Below are 22,756 nucleotides of genomic sequence, written 5' to 3'. Positions count from 1 at the left end.
CGAAATTTAATTAGATTATCAATAAACGATCTGTTTAATGAAAACAAAATAGGGCAGGGCCTTCAATGAAAAAAAAATATTTCTTCGATGACGGTATCAGCCAACCTTTCACGTTATTCAGGAAATACAATATCAACACTTAAATAAAATTTGTGAGCATTAAAAACCTGTCCAGTGTTCAATATTTTGTTCCTCATAAGACGGTTACTATTCTGGACAGCTGGTTCTTTTTTTCATCCGTGTAACCATGTATCTTAATCGAACTTGATAAACATTTTATTGAAGGAATCATTATAAGTTATGTTATCTTTAAAACTGCTCTTTTCCGATTCACACGTTGGGAAAATTGCATGAACTGAGTACCTCTCCTTGCTCTCTCAGGAACAAAAGAGATGTGAAACATCGTCTTTTATTACAAATCGCAACTCCGCTAGCCAAGGGTTCTCCCAGAAACCTTTTAGCAGATATTAAAATTGAAGTTCCCGCACTGCGCCACCTGCTGGATCACCGTAGTTGCGCCCTTTCCATTTAAGTAATAAACAACCAATGAAAAAGCTCGTATCAGTAATCTATGGCTTGAGAAAATGGTAGCGCCCTTTGAAAAACAATCTGTACGGAACTGATTCAAAATACCAAAGATATGCATATTTTTGAGTTATTTTTTTATTTGTTCGGAAATTCATGCTTCAAAGGTCAATTTTATCACGAGAGAGAAGTTTTTATTATATTTGCATAATTCATTTATATTTTTGAAACAGACCCACAAACGTATTTTTTCTGTATCTGTTGAAGAACCGTATCCAATTACATCATTGTAAACCTAGCCGCATCCAATCAGAATTTGAAAACAGGAACTCAAATTTTGACGTGATATCCGCCAAGGGTTTCAGGAAGAATATCGTTCGCAATACTCTTGGCTAGCGAAGTTGTACAAATTGAAACCTGTGTGAAGCACTTGTGAAATTTGGTTTTGAAAGAGAAAAAAATCAGAAAAAAAATTGATATGGATGACAGTGTATATCACACTCACCAACACAAACAAATCTCACTGTAAACTACCAACAACCTTACCTTAATGGAAGCGTTTATCGGTGTGATTTATTAAGGGCAGATAACCATCGTTAACCTTGCGAATATCAATTTACGGAGCATTATTGTTTCGATATGGTTAAACGGTGTCTACTTAGTGCAACTACCGTTGGTCGGGATCCGAGGAAGGCAATTAACAACGGGTTCATATCGCTGACTGTCGAAATTGACTTGTGATGTTTGTAACCAGACATTATGTAGATTCCAATCAGGTGTTGACGCTGGTGCCAGTTCTGTGACGTCTGGAGCCTTCGGGTTAGCTAGATATATCTAGAATACCAGATTTATAGATGTTCTTATGACATTTCATTTATTTTTGTCGACCTTATTGATATATCATGATCTTAACTTTGGTCCTAACCGCAATATAGAGTACGCGTGATATCTGGCATTCGTCAACTAAGTGCTGTAATACGGAAGACGAGGATTATGAGTTATCACGGAATTAACTGGTGTATTAATTAATTCAGTAAATACAGTACATTACACCATAGACTAAATATATCACACTTACATTGGTTGATCTAGTTGTAGCGTAATCCTTTAACATAATTGTCAATGAATCTAATTGTATAACTGGGAAACAACTCCATCGTCAGTATAATGTGATCTGTGTCCTAGACAGTATACTTTGGTAAGGTAGTACTACAAGATGACACTACGAACATAGAAGTAGACCAGTAAAATACCAACACAATCACGGAGGCTTTCATTAGCGATGTCAGTGGCCTATACCAGCTGTACTAGATATCCAACATCACTATTGTAGTATACATGAGATACTAATTTGGAGCGTTTGCTGTGTTAACATTGCTAATGCAAGTGAACTCCTATGTGACATTTTCTGTAATATAAATATTAACTGTATGACAAAATAATAATAATAATATAGTAAAACAATATGCGCCATCAATGCAAGGTAACTTTATTGACTCAATTTAACCATATTTATACAGTGTATACTTTTTCGCTGTATTTCAATTTGCTTTTCGTTGTATTTTGGAGTAATTACAAGCTACATCACTGCGTTTGTGAATCAAACTTTTTTCTTTCATTCGCCATTGCTATCTGTTCCATTGATGAGATAAAATTCTAGCATCGTTTTAAGAGTATTAAAACTTATATGGAAACGTTATACACTAAATATTGTGAAACAAAATGGCTGCCGACATGAAACAAATACTACAACATTATTTATGTCTGTTTAGAATTTCGACTTAAATTATAAAAATAACATTAACCTTCACACTTAAGATCGTGACTGCCATCATTTTAGATACGAAAGAGAGAGATAACACATGACCTTAGCACGTGACCTTTCACGTGAGAAAGTAAACACACTTGTGACCTTGTTCACGGTCAACTTTCTCATTGAACCTTTCAACAGAGTAACGTGTTGTCAACATCGATAAGTGCGACTCCGAGGTGATAGAACTCTTACCTTTGAACGGAACAGATGAACGTCTTCGTACTTTCGTGCAAGAGTCGCACTATTCAGCAGTTAGCGTCAGCTATCGTAGCTAGGTTTGGGGTATTTGTTTTGTCCATATAGAAAAAAAAAAGAACGAGGGGGTTTTGGAAAACCGAGCTTACGAACATCAGAGTTCATGTAGTTATTTGTTTGGTTGGTGAATTAAGCTTAACATTACATGAGCAGCTGAAGTCATTTAGGGACGACCTTCTTGTCATGTGCATGTGTATTTTTAGAGACTTATGTATGCTATTGTTGTCTCCATGTTTAAGCAAAAACATCCGTCCAATTGAAAGTGCTATCTCACTGTACCATACCGCTAACGATACCGAGCAGTAGACCCCATCCGATTACCGACAAAGGACAAACCACTCGTCCCAATTCTCTTATTGAACGTAGCAGGGGCAGCAACAGGCCAGGGGACGGAAATCAAAGTCTTTCTCATATGGGTCGAGTGGAATATCAAAAGAGAGAAGGCATCACGAGAGACGTTAGACTGAATATAGCAGATGTAGGACTGATTCTGAACACATTGTGTGGATTGGGTTTTAAATGTTTTATTTTGTTTTGAAATATGAATAGCAGCCTTTATTACAGCACTATATTTATTTGGATAAAATTAATTTCAATTTAATGAGCATGTTCCAATAACTGTATCATGATTTACGTGACATGTGTCAACTACTTAAGAAGTATACAGATTGGAAATATGTGCACATGTTGATGAAGACTTCATGGAAGTGTTATGATCGTCATCTATTCCCCTTAGTAATATGTAGTCATTGATATCATTTTGTGGTTACTGTGTCACAAACAATGGCGACTTCAACAGGATTTTACCTAGTAAAGTGGAATCAGTCGATGGATATGGAGACAGCAACTCTCTTTTTTATTATCTCTCGATTTTTTTTTCTACACGGACCCTGAATTATGCTAGACGAACTTATAACTGAAGTTTGAAAAAAGAGTCAGACAAGTCAACGTACTGAATAATAGAAGAACAGATAGATACAAGTCATACGACTAGTCTGCCGACCATCGATGGTGGAACTAATTATCGTGTATATGAAATGATATGCCAATTCGATCTCAATTTATACCTCAAGGCCAATCACATTATTGTATGGCCGGTCAGAACTTTCAATTTGTGTCACTTTAAACTGACGCGAACACAAGCGTATGGCTTACCGTAAAAGACATGTCGGAAAATATTCCTTTTGTTTCACATGTCGATGCATACAAAAATAAAACTAAGACGAAATACCTGTTGCTCTGATTTTGCACCTATACATAAGAGACGTATGTCTTACTGGTCATTAGCCTTATGGAGTCGACATGGCGGTGTTAAAGCATACCATCACATACTTGTCTGGCACTAAACCATTCACTGAGCAACCAATGCTCCATATAAATAAATTACTTCAAACAAACCCAGTCAGGAATAGCCAAAAATGCATATGACGAAATATTTTTATTTGATAAATAACAGTACATAATTCTGAGGATATCTAATGAGTACATTGACCTGGGGTTACTTGGACATCATCAATAGCCAAATCACCATGGTAGTTACTTCCGGTGGTACCTTCGATCTCAAACTGAAAGACATATGAACACATTTATTATGCATGCAGATAAATGAATAAATCCGTAAATCCTAAAATTACCCCTTACGCAGACAAGCTTCACCCTACATATTTCATAGGTTCACCCGTACAATGTCGTTTGTTTTGGCGATGTCGCCGTGCGATTGAAACTCCTTTAAGCACCTTATCAAATAAAACCTTCACGGTGGTTCCCAACAGAGCTGTCACATACATCCAACAAGTGACCACTTTGACACATAGACACGACACTAAGATAAAAGCTATCTTTTGGACTATGGCGCTGGATTTCCCCATGTTCTTGAATCGTTCTAGTCTCGTTAGTGCCATCAGTACGATATTAAAGTACTCAGACTATCAGTAATTCACTCGTCATAACACTAGTCATACAAACCGTTATTATCACATATAATGGAAATAACTGTCAACGAGTGTGTAATTTTGCACAATCTATATACTTACGTGGAAGGTAGAGCTGCCACCGATTCTCAAATGCATAGTAGCATGATGCCAGATATCATTATGGTTTCCAGTGACGGTGCGCATTAGGACGCGAGAGGTGCCGTGCACGAAGTACATCTTCAAGCTTCCAATGCCATTTCCGTTCATGTTATACCAGAACCGGAAGCAGTATTCCCCAGCTTGGTAAGTAGGTGAGGCAAGGACTGCTGATTTGTGGTAATGATGGGACGATTCCAGGAAAAGGTAGTGAGCTAGTAAACGAAAAGTAAATTCCATTAGAAATAGGAAGAAAACGAGACAGAAAACATTGTAATGTTGAATGAGTCCTTGAAAAGGAAGTGACTTATTTTAAAAATGGTAAATTCAAATAGTGAAGGAGTGATGTAGTAAGCGAAAAATTATACCAATAAGTATATGTGAACAAAAGCCTGGTATTGGTGACTAGGTATTGGTGACTAGGCATTGGTGACCAGGTATTGGTGACTAGGTATTGGTATCCAGTATTGGTAACCAGGTATCGGTGACCAGGCATTGGTAACACGGTAATGGTGACTAGATATTAGTGACCAGGTTATGGTGACCAGGTATTGATGCCCATGTATTGGTGGCCAGGTATTTATGACCAGGTATTGGTGACCAGGTACTGGTGACCAGGTATTGGTGACCAGGTAATGGTTACCAGATATTGGTGACCAGGCAATGGTAACCAGGTAATGGTGACCAGGTATTGGTGACCTGGTAACCAGGCATTGGTATCAAGGTATTGGTGACCAGGTATTGGTACCCAGGTATTGGTGACCAGGTATTGATGACAAGTTATTGGTGCCCAGGTATTGGTACCCAGGTGTTAGTGACCAGGTTATGGTGACCAGGTATTGATGCCCATGTATTGGTGGCCAGGTATTTATGACCAGGTATTGGTGACCAGGTATTGGTGACCAGGTAATGGTTACCAGATATTGGTGACCAGGCAATGGTAACCAGGTAATGGTGACCAGGTATTAGTGACCTGGTAACCAGGCATTGGTATCAAGGTATTGGTGACCAGGTATTGGTACCCAGGTATTGGTGACCAGGTATTGATGACAAGTTATTGGTGCCCAGGTATTGGTACCAGGTGTTAGTGACCAGGTTATGGTGACCAGGTATTGATGCCCATGTATTGGTGGCCAGGTATTTATGACCAGGTATTGGTGACCAGGTATTGGTGACCAGGTATTGGTGACCAGGTATATGGGTGACCAGGTAATTGGTGACCAGGTAATGGTAACCAGGTATTGTACCAGGTATGACCAGGTATTGGTAGACCAAGTATTGTGCCAGGTATTTTTTGACCAGGAATTGGTATCCAGGTATTGGTGAAAGATATTGATACCCAGGTATTGTTGACCAGGTATTGATGACCAGGTATTGGTGATCAGGTATTGGTGACCAGGTATTGATACCCAGGTATTGGTGACCAGATATTGGTACCCAGGTATTGGGTATTGACCAGGTATTGGTACCAGGTATTGGTGACCAGGTATTGACCAGGTATTGGTGACCCAGGTATTGGTGACCAGGTATTGGTGACCAGGTATTGATACCCAGGTATTGGTGACCAGGTATTGATACCCAGGTATTGGTGACCAGGTATTGGTACCCAGGTATGGGGTATTGGTGACCAGGTATTGGTGACCAGTATTGGTGACCAGGTATTGATACCCAGGTATTGGTGACCAGGTATTGATACCCAGGTATTGGTGACCAGGTATTGGTACCCAGGTATTGACGGATTGACCAGGTATTGGTGACCAGGTATTGTATTGACCAGGTATTGATACCCAGGTATTGGTGACCAGGTATTGGTACCCAGGTATTGGTATTGGTGACCAGGTATTGGTACCCAGGTATTGGTGACCAGGTATTGGTGACCAGGTATTGGTGACCAGGTATTGATACCAGGTGACCAGGTATTGATACCCAGGTATTGGTGACCAGGTATTGGTGACCAGGTATTGTGACCAGGTATTGGTGACCAGGTATTGATACCCAGGTATTGGTGACCAGGTATATTGTACCAGGTTGATACCCAGGTATTGGTGACAGGTATTGATGACCAGGTATTGATACCCAGGTATTGGGACCAGGTATTGATGACCAGGTATTGGGACCCAGGTATTGGTGACCAGGTATTGGTGACCAGGTATTGTGACCAGGTATTGATGACCAGGTATTGATATACCAGGTATTGGTGACCAGGTATTGATGACCAGGTATTGGTGACCAGGTATTGGTGACCAGGTATTGGTACCCAGGTATTGGTGACCAGGTATTGGTGACCAGGTATTGGTGACCAGGTATTGGTGACCAGGTATTGATACCCAGGTATTGGTGACCAGGTATTGGTACCCAGGTATTGGTGACCAGGTATTGGAGACCAGGTATTGGTGACCAGGTATTGGAGACCAGGTATTGGTGACCAGGTATTGGTGACCAGGTATTGGTGACCAGGTATTGGTGACCAGGTATTGGTGACCAGGTATTGATACCCATGTATTGATACCCAGGTATTGGTGACCAGGTATTGGTGACCAGGTATTGGTGACCAGGTATTGATACCCAGGTATTGATACCCAGGTATTGGTGACCAGGTATTGATGACCAGGTATTGGTGACCAGGTATTGGTGACCAGGTATTGGTGACCAGGTATTGATACCCAGGTATTGGTGACCAGGTATTGATGACCAGGTATTGATGACCAGGTATTGGTGACCAGGTATTGATGACCAGGTATTGATACCCAGGTATTGGTGACCAGGTATTGGTACCCAGGTATTGGTGACCAGGTATTGATACCCAGGTATTGGTGACCAGGTATTGGTGACCAGGTATTGGTGACCAGGTATTGGTGACCAGGTATTGGTGACCAGGTATTGGTGACCAGGTATTGATACCAGGTATTGGTGACCAGGTATTGGTGACCAGGTATTGTACGGTATTGTGACCAGGTATTGGTACCCAGGTATTGGTGACCAGGTATTGGTACCCAGGTATTGGTGACCAGGTATTGGTGACCAGGTATTGGTGACCAGGTATTGATACCCAGGTATTGGTGACCAGGTATTGATACCCAGGTATTGATGACCAGGTATTGGTACCCAGGTATTGGTGACCAGGTATTGATACCCAGGTATTGGTGACCAGGTATTAGTGACCAGGTATTGGTGACCAGGTATTGATACCCAGGTATTGGTGACCAGGTATTAGAGACCAGGTATTGGTGACCAGGTATTGATACCCAGGTATTGGTGACCAGGTATTAGTGACCAGGTATTGGTGACCAGGTATTGGTGACCAGGTATTGGTGACCAGGTATTGATACCCAGGTATTGGTGACCAGGTATTGGTGACCAGGTATTGGTGACCAGGTATTGGTGACCAGGTATTGGTGACCAGGTATTGATGACCAGGTATTGATACCAGGATTGTACAGGTATTGGTGACCAGGTATTGGTGATCAGGTATTGGTGACCAGGTATTGATACCCTGGTATTGGTGACCAGGTATTGATACCCAGGTATTGATGACCAGGTATTGGTACCCAGGTATTGGTGACCAGGTATTGATACCCAGGTATTGGTGACCAGGTATTGGTGATCAGGTATTGGTGACCAGGTATTGATACCCAGGTATTGGTGACCAGGTATTGATACCCAGGTATTGGTGACCAGGTATTGATACCCAGGTATTGATGACCAGGTATTGGTACCCAGGTATTGGTGACCAGGTATTGATACCCAGGTATTGGTGACCAGGTATTGGTGACCAGGTATTGGTGACCAGGTATTGATACCCAGGTATTGGTGACCAGGTATTGGTGACCAGGTATTGGTGACCAGGTATTGATACCCAGGTATTGGTGACCAGGTATTGGTGACCAGGTATTGGTGACCAGGTATTGGTGATCAGGTATTGGTGACCAGGTATTGATACCCAGGTATTGGTGACCAGGTATTTGAGACCAGGTATTGGTGACCAGGTATTGGAGACCAGGTATTGGTGACCAGGTATTGATGATCAGGTATTGGTGACCAGGTATTGATACCCAGGTATTGGTGACCAGGTATTGATGACCAGGTATTGATGACCAGGTATTGATACCCAGGTATTGGTGACCAGGTATTGGTGACCAGGTATTGATGACCAGGTATTGGTGACCAGGTATTGATACCCAGGTATTGGTGACCAGGTATTGATGACCAGGTATTGATGACCAGGTATTGGTGACCAGGTATTGGTGACCAGGTATTGATACCCAGGTATTGGTGACCAGGTATTGGTGACCAGGTATTGGTGACCAGGTATTGATACCCAGGTATTGGTGACCAGGTATTGGTACCAGGTATTGGTGACCAGGTATTGATACCAGGTATTGGTGACCAGGTATTGGTGACCAGGTATTGGTGACCAGGTATTGGTACCAGGTATATTGGTGACCAGGTATTGGTGACCAGGTATTGGTGACCAGGTATTGATACCCAGGTATTGGTGACCAGGTATTGGTGACCAGGTATTGGTGACCAGGTATTGATACCCAGGTATTGGTGACCAGGTATTGATGACCAGGTATTGGTGACCAGGTATTGGTGACCAGGTATTGATACCCAGGTATTGGTGACCAGGTATTGGTGACCAGGTATTGGTGACCAGGTATTGATACCAGGTATTGGTGACCAGGTATTGATACCAGGTATTGGTGACCAGGTATTGGTATGACCAGGTATTGGTGACCAGGTATTGGTGACCAGGTATTGGTGACCAGGTATTGTGACCAGGTATTGGTGACCAGGTATTGGTGACCCAGGTATTGGTGACCAGGTATTGGTGACCAGGTATTGATATCCAGGTATTGGTGACCAGGTATTGGTACCCAGGTATTGGTGACCAGGTATTGGTGACCAGGTATTGGTGACCAGGTATTGATAACCAGGTATTGGTGACCAGGTATTGGTGACCAGGTATTGGAGACCAGGTATTGGTGACCAGGTATTGGTACCCAGGTATTGGTGACCAGGTATTGGTGACCAGGTATTGGTGACCAGGTATATTGGTACCAGGTATTGGTGACCAGGTATTGGTGACCAGGTATTGGTGACCAGGTATTGGTGACCAGGTATTGGTGACCAGGTATTGGTGACCAGGTATTGGTGACCAGGTATTGATACCCAGGTATTGGTGACCAGGTATTGATGACCAGGTATTGGTGACCAGGTATTGGTGACCAGGTATTGATACCCAGGTATTGGTGACCAGGTATTGATACCCAGGTATTGGTGACCAGGTATTGGTACCCAGGTATTGGTGACCAGGTATTGATACCCAGGTATTGGTGACCAGGTATTGGTGACCAGGTATTGGTGACCAGGTATTGGTGACCAGGTATTGGTGACCAGGTATTGGTGACCAGGTATTGGTGACCAGGTATTGATACCCAGGTATTGGTGACCAGGTATTGGTGACCAGGTATTGGTGACCAGGTATTGGTATCCAGGTATTGGTGACCAGGTATTGGTACCCAGGTATTGGTGACCAGGTATTGGTGACCAGGTATTGGTGACCAGAGTATTGGTGACCAGGTATTGGTGACCAGGTATTTGAGACCAGGTATTGGTGACCAGGTATTGATAACCAGGTATTGGTGACCAGGTATTGGTGATCAGGTATTGGTGACCAGGTATTGATACCCAGGTATTGGTGACCAGGTATTGATACCCAGGTATTGGTGACCAGGTATTGATACCCAGGTATTGGTGACCAGGTATTGATGACCAGGTATTGGTGACCAGGTATTGGTGACCAGGTATTGGTGACCAGGTATTGATACCCAGGTATTGGTGACCAGGTATTGATACCCAGGTATTGGTGACCAGGTATTGGTGACCAGGTATTGATACCCAGGTATTGGTGACCAGGTATTGATGACCAGGTATTGGAGACCAGGTATTGGTGACCAGGTATTGGTAACCAGGTATTGGTGACCAGGTATTGGTGACCAGGTATTGGTGACCAGGTATTGATACCCAGGTATTGGTGACCAGGTATTGATACCCAGGTATTGATGACCCAGGTATTGGTGACCAGGTATTGATGACCAGGTATTGATACCCAGGTATTGGTGACCAGGTATTGGTGACCAGGTATTGATACCCAGGTATTGGTGACCAGGTATTGATACCCAGGTATTGGTGACCAGGTATTGGTGACCAGGTATTGGTGACCAGGTATTGATACCCAGGTATTGGTGACCAGGTATTGATACCCAGGTATTGGTGACCAGGTATTGATACCCAGGTATTGATGACCAGGTATTGGTACCCAGGTATTGGTGACCAGGTATTGATACCCAGGTATTGGTGACCAGGTATTGGTACCCAGGTATTGGATGTATTGTGACCAGGTATTGATACCCAGGTATTGGTGACCAGGTATATGGTGACCAGGTATTGGTGACCAGGTATTGGTGACCCAGGTATTGTGACCAGGTATTGGTGACCAGGTATTGATGACCAGGTATTGGTGACCAGGTATTGGTGACCAGGTATTGGTGACCAGGTATTGGTGACCAGGTATTGGTGACCAGGTATTGGTGACCAGGTATTGGTGACCAGGTATTGGTGACCAGGTATTGGTGACCAGGTATTGGTGACCAGGTATTGATACCCAGGTATTGGTGACCAGGTATTGATACCCAGGTATTGTACCAGGTATTGATGACCAGGTATTGGAGACCAGGTATTGGTGACCAGGTATTGGTACCCAGGTATTGGTGACCAGGTATTGGTGACCATGTATTGGTGACCAGGTATTGATACCCTGGTATTGGTGACCAGGTATTGATACCCAGGTATTGATGACCAGGTATTGGTACCCAGGTATTGGTGACCAGGTATTGATACCCAGGTATTGGTGACCAGGTATTGGTGATCAGGTATTGGTGACCAGGTATTGATACCCAGGTATTGGTGACCAGGTATTGATACCAGGTATTGGTGACCAGGTATTGGTGACCAGGTATTGGTGACCAGGTATTGATGACCAGGTATTGATGACCAGGTATTGGTGACCAGGTATTGTGACCAGGTATTGATACCAGGTATTGGTGACCAGGTATTGGTGACCAGGTATTGGTGACCAGGTATTGGTGACCAGGTATTGATGACCAGGTATTGGTGACCAGGTATTGATACCCAGGTATTGGTGACCAGGTATTGATACCCAGGTATTGGTGACCAGGTATTGGTACCCAGGTATTGGTGACCAGGTATTGATACCCAGGTATTGGTGACCAGGTATTGATACCCAGGTATTGGTGACCAGGTATTGGTGACCAGGTATTGGTGACCAGGTATTGGTACCCAGGTATTGGTGACCAGGTATTGGTGACCAGGTATTGGTGACCAGGTATTGGTGACCAGGTATTGGTGACCAGGTATTGATGACCAGGTATTGATGGACCAGGTATTGATGACCCAGGTATTGGTGACCAGGTATTGGTACCCAGGTATTGGTGACCAGGTATTGATACCCAGGTATTGGTGACCAGGTATTGATGACCAGGTATTGGTGACCAGGTATTGGTGACCAGGTATTGGTGACCAGGTATTGATACCCAGGTATTGGTGACCAGGTATTGATACCCAGGTATTGATACCCAGGTATTGGTGACCAGGTATTGGTGACCAGGTATTGGTAACCAGGTATTGGTGACCAGGTATTGGTGACCATGTATTGGTGATCAGGTATTGATACCCAGGTATTGGTGACCAGGTATTGATACCCAGGTATTGATGACCAGGTATTGATGACCAGGTATTGGTGACCAGGTATTGGAGACCAGGTATTGGTGACCAGGTATTGGTGACCAGGTATTGGTGACCAGGTATTGGTGACCAGGTATTGGTGACCAGGTATTGATACCCAGGTATTGGTGACCAGGTATTGATACCCAGGTATTGATGACCAGGTATTGGTACCCAGGTATTGGTGGATGTCCAGGTATTGTGACCAGGTATTGGTGACCAGGTATTGTGACCAGTATTGGTGACCAGGTATTGATGACCAGGTATTGGTGACCAGGTATTGATGACCAGGTATTGGTGACCAGGTATTGGGTTGACCAGGTATTGGTGACCAGGTATTGGTGACCAGGTATTGGTGACCAGGTATTGGTGACCAGGTATTGGTGACCAGGTATTGATACCCAGGTATGGTGACCAGGTATTGGTGACCAGGTATTGGTGACCAGGTATTGATACCCAGGTATTGGTGACCAGGTATTGATGACCAGGTATTGGTGACCCAGGTATTGGTGACCAGGTATTGGTGACCAGGTATTGATACCCAGGTATTGGTGACCAGGTATTGGTGACCAGGTATTGGTGACCAGGTATTGATACCCAGGTATTGGTGACCAGGTATTGGTGAGGTTTACCAGGTATTGGTGACCAGGTATTGATACCCAGGTATTGGTGACCAGGTATTGATGACCAGGTATTGATGACCAGGTATTGATACCAGGTATTGGTGACCAGGTATTGGTGACCAGGTATTGATACCAGGTATTGGTGACCAGGTATTGATGACCAGGTATTGATGACCAGGTATTGATGACCAGGTATTGATGACCAGGTATTGATACCCAGGTATTGGTACCCAGGTATTGGTGACCAGGTATTGATGACCAGGTATTGGTGACCAGGTATTGGTGACCAGGTATTGGTGACCAGGTATTGATGACCAGGTATTGGTGACCAGGTATTGGTGACCAGGTATTGGTGACCAGGTATTGATACCCAGGTATTGGTGACCAGGTATTGGTGACCAGGTATTGGTGACCAGGTATTGGTGACCAGGTATTGGTGACCAGGTATTGGTGACCAGGTATTGGAGACCAGGTATTGGTGACCAGGTATTGGTGACCAGGTATTGGTGACCAGGTATTGGTGACCAGGTATTGATACCCAGGTATTGGTGACCAGGTATTGATACCCAGGTATTGATGACCAGGTATTGGTGACCAGGTATTGGTGACCAGGTATTGATACCCAGGTATTGGTGACCAGGTATTGGTGACCAGGTATTGGTGACCAGGTATTGGTACCCAGGTATTGGTGACCAGGTATTGGAGACCAGGTATTGGTGACCAGGTATTGGTGACCAGGTATTGGTGACACCAGGTATTGATGACCAGGTATTGGTGACCAGGTATTGATGACCAGGTATTGGTGACCAGGTATTGATGACCAGGTATTGGTGACCAGGTATTGGTGACCAGGTATTGGAGACCAGGTATTGGTGACCAGGTATTGGTGACCAGGTATTGGTGACCAGGTATTGATGACCAGGTATTGGTGACCAGGTATTGATGACCAGGTATTGTGACCAGGTATTGGTGACCAGGTATTGGATACCAGGTATTGGTGACCAGGTATTGTACCAGGTATTGGTGACCAGGTATTGATGACCAGGTATTGGTGACCAGGTATTGTGACCAGGTATTGGTGACCAGGTATTGGTGACCAGGTATTGTGACAGGTATTGTGACCAGGTATTGGTGACCAGGTATTGGTTGTGACCAGGTATTGGTGATCAGGTATTGGTGACCAGGTATTGATACCCAGGTATTGGTGACCAGGTATTGATGACCAGGTATTGGTGACCAGGTATTGGTGACCAGGTATTGTGACCAGGTATTGGTGACCAGGTATTGGTGACCAGGTATTGGTGACCAGGTATTGGTGACCAGGTATTGGTGACCAGGTATTGGTGACCAGGTATTGGTGACCAGGTATTGGTGACCAGGTATTGTCCCAGGTATTGGTGTGACCAGGTATTAGTGATCAGGTATTGGTGACCAGGTATTGATACCCGGGTATTGGAGACCAGGTATTGGTGACCAGGTATTGGTGACCAGGTATTGGTGACCAGGTATTGGTGACCAGGTATTGGTGACCAGGTATTGATGACCAGGTATTGGTGACCAGGTATTGGTGACCAGGTATTGATGACCAGGTATTGGTGACCAGGTATTGATGACCAGGTATTGATACCCAGGTATTGGTGACCAGGTATTGGTGACCAGGTATTGGTGACCAGGTATTGGTGACCAGGTATTGATACCCAGGTAATGATGACCAGGTATTGGTGACCAGGTATTGGTGACCAGGTATTGATACCCAGGTATTGGTGACCAGGTATTGGTGACCAGGTATTGGTGACCAGGTATTGGTGACCAGGTATTGATACCCAGGTATTGGTGACCAGGTATTGATGACCAGGTATTGATGACCAGGTATTGGTGACCAGGTATTGATGCCCAGGTATTGGTGACCAGGTATTGGTGACCAGGTATTGGTGACCAGGTATTGGTGACCAGGTATTGGTGACCAGGTATTGGATGACCAGGTATTGGTGACCAGGTATTGGTGACCAGGTATTGGTGACCAGGTATTGATGACCAGGTATTGGTGACCAGGTATTGGTGACCAGGTATTGGTGACCAGGTATTGGTGACCAGGTATTGTGACCAGGTATTGGTGACCAGGTATTGGTGACCAGGTATTGGTGACCAGGTATTGATATGATCCAGGTATTGGTGTGACCAGGTATTGGTGACCAGGTATTGGTGACCAGGTATTGGTGACCAGGTATTGGTGACCAGGTATTGATACCCAGGTATTGGTGACCAGGTATTGGTGACCAGTGTATTGTATGTACCAGGTATTGTACCAGGTATTGGTGACCAGGTATTGTACCCAGGTATTGGTGACCAGGTATTGGTGACCAGGTATTGGTGACCAGGTATTGATACCCAGGTATTGGTGACCAGGTATTGGTGACCAGGTATTGGAGACCAGGTATTGGTGACCAGGTATTGGTGACAGGATTGTACCAGGTATTGGTACGTATTGGTGACCAGGTATTGATACCCAGGTATTGGTGACCAGGTATTGATACCCAGGTATTGGTGACCAGGTATTGATACCCAGGTATTGGTGACCAGGTATTGGTGACCAGGTATTGATGACCAGGTATTGATACCCAGGTATTGGTGACCAGGTATTGGTGACCAGGTATTGATACCCAGGTATTGATACCCAGGTATTACCCAGGTATTGATACCACCAGGTATTGACCAGGTATTGATACCCAGGTATTGATACCCAGGTATTGATACCCAGGTATTGATACCCAGGTATTGGTGACCAGGTATTGGTGACCAGGTATTGATACCAGGTATTGATACCAGGTATTGGTGACCAGGTATTGGTACCCAGGTATTGGTGACCAGGTATTGATACCCAGGTATTACCCAGGTATTGATACCAGGTATTGGTGACCAGGTATTGGTGACCAGGTATTGATACCCAGGTATTGGACCAGGTATTGGTGACCAGGTATTGGTGACCAGGTATTGGTGACCCAGGTATTGGTGACCCAGGTATTGATACCAGGTATTGATACCCAGGTATTGGTACCCAGGTATTGGTAACCAGGTATTGATACCCAGGTATTGGTGACCAGGTATTGGTGACCAGGTATTGATACCCAGGTATTGGTGACCAGGTATTGGTGACCAGGTATTGATGACCAGGTTATTATCTGGATTGACTAATGAACACTTACCTGTAGTACTGCTATCGTGGTCAGCATGGGGTCCGGTGTTAGCACTAGGTGTTCTACCGTGACCAATTGACCAGTTCATAGTATCAGTAGTGGACTGTGTCCATCCACACAGACCATTGTCAAAACTGCAGGTGGTAGCTGTAATAAACAAACACTTAATCTTTATAGGCAAAACATTCTCAGATTTTAGAATATATATGGTACTTTTTGTTTTCGGATAAATACAGTTTTACCATCGTGTTTTCCTCTACTATAAGTAATACGCAATATGCATGTGAACTCTAGGCGTTATGCTTATAAAAGACATATATTGAGCATTTATTAAATGCAAGTGAATTAATTAGGTAGGGAAATCTTCTTGGGAAAAACACCACAGTGGCAAACAGCATGGTGTTCAATCAAGTGCCTCCTCCTCCACACACACACACACACACAGGGCCACTCCACAACCAAAGATGTACTTTGGAACCAATAGCTGGCTACATGATGTCATTAGGGAAGACAAGTACTCAAATCTTTCATTCGCAATGCTATTATCATGTACTGTTTGTTTCAAAGTAAAGTTTCAGTCCTCCAATTGAGATTACAATATAATTCTATGGAAAATATCGATGTAATGGTCGTAACGGTTTTATAATGTTAAGATAATCCACACAATGTGTCTGCATTGCTATTATATTATATGGCCAACTCGGATTAAACGCGGACATTGACGAAAATGAGTTTGACTTACCTCCATTGGTTACGTGATCTGTAAAAGAAAAATATGATTACTATTGATATATGTGTAGACATTTAGCATAAGACTTTAAAGACAATATATAATCACTAAATATTAAGCATAAGACTTTAAAGACAATATCTAATCACTAAATATTACTGTTCACTAGCTATCCACATACGTCTGAGACTGAAATTACTTGACCAATGGACTCCAATTATAAGGTTTTTACTTTTTCAAGGTAACAACCACCTGGAAAATTTTACTAAAGAATATTGTTCTCTAAGCTCAATTTTCACACTGTATGTTACACTAAAGCATTTCTAAAATATCAATAGACAAGATATCCAAGAGATCACCATAGACAGATCTATGTCAGTCTAAGTCTTTACTAGTCCTTTTACATATTTGATCCTTTAAATAGCAGCAATGCACTTCAATTTTGTCAGAACTCGGCATAACCATAAGCAGTTCAGTGAAGGTTGACTGCTCAAAAATGGATATGCTATCTAAACAATCGGAGAAAGACCTTTTTGGTATTTTCTGAGAAATAATGAAAATAAATTGACGCTTGTTGACCATCAGATAACCTACACAATAAAATTTCAGGAAAGACTTCTTCAATGCTTTCTGAGAAATGGGAATAATCAACTTCAATGGTCAAAATCAAAGATGGTCACCTGTTGCCCATCTTGTTTTCGGATTAGTTTCAAAATGTAGAACTAGGACATATTTATCAAATTTCAGGGAGATCCTTTAAGTACTTTCTGAATGATGGCTACCGGTTAGCCATCAATTTGTCAGATCAGTTCCAAAACGCAATATCCACTAGGCAAGTAGGCCCCAAGAGGAATATATATCTAATTTTAGGGAGATCACTCCAGTACTTAAACTTGCACTAACAAACTTCAATTGTCAAATTCAAAGATGGCCACAATTTAAGCCCTTTTTTAGATCAGTCCCAAAATGCAATAGGCTAAAGAGGAACATGAATATAATTTCAATTGACAGGAGTGTAAAGATGAAAGAGATTGAGGAAAATATATTTTTCGAAAATTTCATCTCAGTGAGTTTTCTAATTTTATTATGGAGACATGCCTGCTACTGAAATACATACGGGGTGCAGCTGTAATGTGTGTGATGACGGGAGCGTGCGTGGTGACGGGGGCGGAGGTGTGGTGTGGGGAGGAAGTGTGTCCTTGACCAGATGTTTGATGTGGGTAGGCGGTAGCGTGGGTGTCTGGACGTGGGACGCATCCATAATAAATCTGGACCTCCTTGGCATCCTGGTCGCTAAGGCGGGTTCGCTGACCGATGGACACACCGTTATGTTTGGGGATGATGGTCATCTTGCTCCTGTCGATGGCGAAGGCATAAGCACTGTAATGCATGACTGATCCGTAATCGTAGGGCATACCGAGGTCATCGATACGTACGCCCTCCTGGTACTTATCAAAGTTATGCTCGTGACCTGCGGCGGAAAAAAACATCTCATTAAATAACGATGTAACAAGTTACTCACACATGCTTATAACAGTTTGAGAACATTTACAAGATGTTCCTGAGGAGAAAACGTTTTTGAAATTAATAATGAAAACATAAAAAGATGCCCTACCCTGACTACAATCTAATGACTATATGGCTATCTTGTAAAAGCTGGTTATTCTAATTTATATTAGGAAAAGATTGAGCTAGACGGATTTTTTTACCATAAAACGTAAATTTATAACAAATTATGGAAAAAATTAATTTTCTTTACAATCTGCGTAGACAAGAGCCTTGGCACAAGTTCAAAACAATATTTTGAAGAAAGGTTTTACCTTTCTGAATGTTGCTCCAGTTGATAGTAACGTAATTGTCACGATCAGAACGGCTTTGTTCGTGCCAGAATCCGAGCGCGTGCAAGATCTCGTGCATGACGGTACCGTGACGTAAACAACCACGTCCAAGAGTAACGTCAGATCTGTGGTTGTGCATGTATCCAATCGGTGTGTGACATCTGTACCATAAGAACACAATCATATCATGTTTTCTCTAAAGAACCAAACGTTAATTATTATTTCAGTTTTAATGTAGGGTAAAATCGAGATACATATTTACTAGATCACGATCGACATTTTTTTTTTAATTTTCACCGGATACCGTAACTGATCTAGCGTCTGTTAACTTTTAATATCCAATAAACATCTCTAGGCCGAAAAAAAATATTTTGGAACATAAGAAATCATTAGTATGGCGAGATCTTTACCCTGAGCCAGACGTGAATTGGATGTATGTATTTTCGTTGGTTCGGGGAACAAAAGTGATACAGCTCTGTCCGTTGACTTTAGTTTTGTTCATGATTTCGTCCATAGCCTTCTGGAATATAGCCCTGTGCGATGCAGCTGCAAGTAGATAAAACAGTCATCACGCAACAATATAAATAGTCCACATTGAATCATAACTAAATGACAATAGCACAACATCATTATCAAATATTACTACCGATGAAATGCTTCGAGTGACAAATCTCCCAGGATCCATCGCTGGTGTCTTGCTACCAGAACCAAATCTTTACAATATATATTTAGTTTGGTCAAAACGTTAATTACAGTAAATAAAACTTACTGTTATGTGACGAGTGAACCGCGTAGGGTACGACTCCATTGGGCCAGTGGTGATAGGCACCAACTATAGCATTCTTGTGCTGTGAAAAAAAATGTATTTAGAATTTTCTTTAATTTCCCTGTGTTTAGTTGGGTTATGTTGAATTTATGTTGTCCAAAAACGTTGTGGTATAAATTACAATTTGTTGATTGAATACAAACTAGCGTTGTCTAAAGGTGTCATAACGACCCAACAAGGAATGAATCTCCATTCCGCTTAATAAAACGCAAGAATAATGCTTAGCAACATGCCAGATAGCGGATCCATGGCTTGCTAAGTGTTCACAATATCTTTTGTATACGGTATTTCTGGGGAAAAACGTATTCCAGTACATTAATTTCTTTTTCATATATCATTGAATCTTGCATTTCACATTTTTATTGGCTTACTACTAATTAAAGGGACACCATAGACGTTGGTATTATATGAGAGTATATGCAAAGAAATAAGTGGTTTTTTTTTGTGTTTTTCTATATTAAACTTGCTGAGAAAGGTACGTGTCTTTTAGAATAACTTTGAATGAAAATAGGACATGAATATACTATAATATTCGAAGCAGATTGTTTATACTTATCTCGACAATTAACTTCATGTATTACCATATTGTTGTAGAAGAAATCACGTTTCAGGTGAATGCCAAACAAATAATTACTACTAGTACATTGTACTTACTGTTGGGTTGCCTCCCCTGAGAACAATATCACCCTCGAAAAGTCCTAAAGTCAACGAAAACACAATTTTCAGTATGATCAAAACTTAGCATTAGTAAATCTTTGGATGAAATACATGTATAACCAAACATTTGTTAACAAGCTTACGGTAAGTGTTGCAAGCAACACACGTCCCCTGTCGTTAATTACATTTTCTAATCTATGGCAAGTTATTATCGTTGCTTGGTTACGCTATCATTGTATGAAGTTTGAACAAATTCCGGTGATGTGTTCTCAATTTATCGTCCAGAAACCTTTTGACCTCAAATACAATCCAAACTGTATTTATTCAAAGCTACGATTGTGTGAAGTTTGATCAAAATCCGTTGCTGTTTTCTCAAATTATCGTCTGGAAATTAATATTTTGTGAAACATTCTGTTTTTTACTAGCAGTGACCTTTGTAGTAGACCTTTTGACACCAAATTCAATCCCGAGCTATTATATCCCCTATGTTACCATTGTATGACGTTTGAACAAATTCCGTTGATGTGTTCTCAAGTTATCACCCGGGAACTAATAGTTTGTGAAACAACCAATTTTAATATCTGTGACTTTTGTAGTTGACCCTTTGATTCCAAATTCAACCTCAAGCTGTATTTTCTCATATGCTATCCTTGTGTGAAGTTTGATCAAAATCCACCAGTTCGTTCTCAAGTTATCGTGTGGAAACTAATTCCGGACAGACAGACATACAGACGGGAACAAACACTATAGTCCCCTCCGATTTCACCGACAGGGGACAAATAAGATTGAAATTTGAAGAAAAAAAAAAGAAAAAAAAAGAATACGCGACGTAAAACTATCGTGCATATCCTGTTTTGAAAAAAAATCTATTAAATATCTATACTTATTTTAAAATCTATTCATAGATTATTTCTCAAAGCTCAAAGAGTTCTAAAGTGGATGTTATGCATGGATATTATATATTATATTTGCATTCGATTTCCATTCTCTTTAAACATGCCAATATTTGGTATTTATCTGTGATTTAAAAGATATAAGCATTGCTCTAATATCATCAACCTTATCAAATAACTCAAGTATCAAATGTTAAAAGAAAACTGTCTTCCCAGAATTATCTCAAACACAATCTATTACTAAATCAAAATAGCAAATGTATAGTTACTGGTAATTACGTATAGGTTACTTAACAAATATCATACATTATACAAACAAACCATACGGATATGAAATGCGTTTATATGCATTCTTTATATCGATAAACATTCACTGAATACTAAGATTAGTTGTTTTGATGATAAATTGAGATATGTCTTGTGTTCAAACGATGTTAAGGTACATGAAGGACAAAGAGAATTTTAAACAGTGGATTAACTATTATGTACTAAAACCTTACTCATGGTTTACTATTTCGATAGTAAGGCAAACATTTCAAAGGACCTACCTGGATTTTCCTCGGGATAGTAGTCAGCATCGAAATCATCATCAAGATTTTCTATAGAGTAAAAACAAGTATACAACATTTAAATCATAAGCATATTAGAAAATCACCCTCAAGTAACATGATTTATCACCAAATACAACATGGTACCCGCTAAGCTTTGTGAGTAATTAACAGATCGAAGCTAATGTTATAACGCTCATATGACATACAAATGTACATATATAATAACAGTCAAAAAACATTGATGGAGAGAAAGCAAACTCGTTTCACGATGTTCCAATACCTTCTATGGTCTTATAAGTGATGTGACAGATTTACAACATTCACATTGATATATGTCGATAAAGATGTCAAGTTTGTTAAATTAATCGAAACTGAAAGTTTTTTTTATATAACATGAGTACTCACCAAACGAGTCAACCTAAGCAAAAATAAATATTGATTTTGAATGAATTTACCACAAATTATATTGAAACACAAGTATATAGATCCAACTTAATTATTTAACAGTCTGAACATTGGAAAATATATCTTCCTTAAAACTTTAGCGACTTAAAATACAACCTATATTTATTTTGTATTATCATTAGTTATGGTCTAGAACTCGCTTTGCGATAAAACAAACCAAAATAACACAAAGAAAAAAGAAAACAAAAATTCAAATATTGCAAAATTTGATCGCGTTCACTATAACATTTAATATTTGATAATGATTTTAGCGGACAACAATCGAATTTAAATGTAAAGTACACAAATGAACTCATCTAAAATTAACTCAATTTAAACTAGTTTATCACATTAAGAAAAATAGAAAAATAATTAATGATCGAACCTGGTCTACAGGCACTGCTGCCGCTAGGCCGAAGAGAAGAATGCTAAGAGCTATAAGATGCATATTGAGTCCTTTCTGCTTCCTGAGGAACTGATAAGGACAAGAGAGAAAGCTCTTTATACGTCCGTCCGCGAATCTAGGTCGGTC

The 22,756-nt window shown here is 41.4% G+C and overlaps 1 protein-coding gene across 1 annotated transcript; it reads right to left on the bottom strand.

Moving 5' to 3' along the window:
• Positions 1 to 4,012: 4,012 nt before the first annotated feature.
• On the bottom strand, positions 4,013 to 22,695 carry LOC138323149 (hatching enzyme 1.2-like). The gene is made up of 12 exons (XM_069267551.1): positions 22,610 to 22,695; positions 22,186 to 22,198; positions 21,778 to 21,828; positions 20,334 to 20,377; positions 19,623 to 19,701; positions 19,264 to 19,399; positions 18,836 to 19,014; positions 18,133 to 18,486; positions 17,028 to 17,045; positions 16,295 to 16,432; positions 4,627 to 4,877; positions 4,013 to 4,158 (listed from the first exon to the last, which is right to left on the bottom strand). Exons 1-12 carry the CDS (start codon positions 22,670 to 22,672, stop codon positions 4,069 to 4,071), a joined length of 1,416 nt encoding a protein of 471 aa, XP_069123652.1. The 5' UTR covers positions 22,673 to 22,695; the 3' UTR covers positions 4,013 to 4,068.
• Positions 22,696 to 22,756: the final 61 nt, after the last annotated feature.

Source organism: Argopecten irradians, chromosome 5 (assembly GCF_041381155.1).
Source record: "Argopecten irradians isolate NY chromosome 5, Ai_NY, whole genome shotgun sequence".
Taxonomy (NCBI): Eukaryota; Metazoa; Mollusca; class Bivalvia; order Pectinida; family Pectinidae; genus Argopecten; species Argopecten irradians.
Note: the sequence above shows the minus strand (reverse complement) of the source record. Positions and strands in the feature narration are given on the sequence as shown.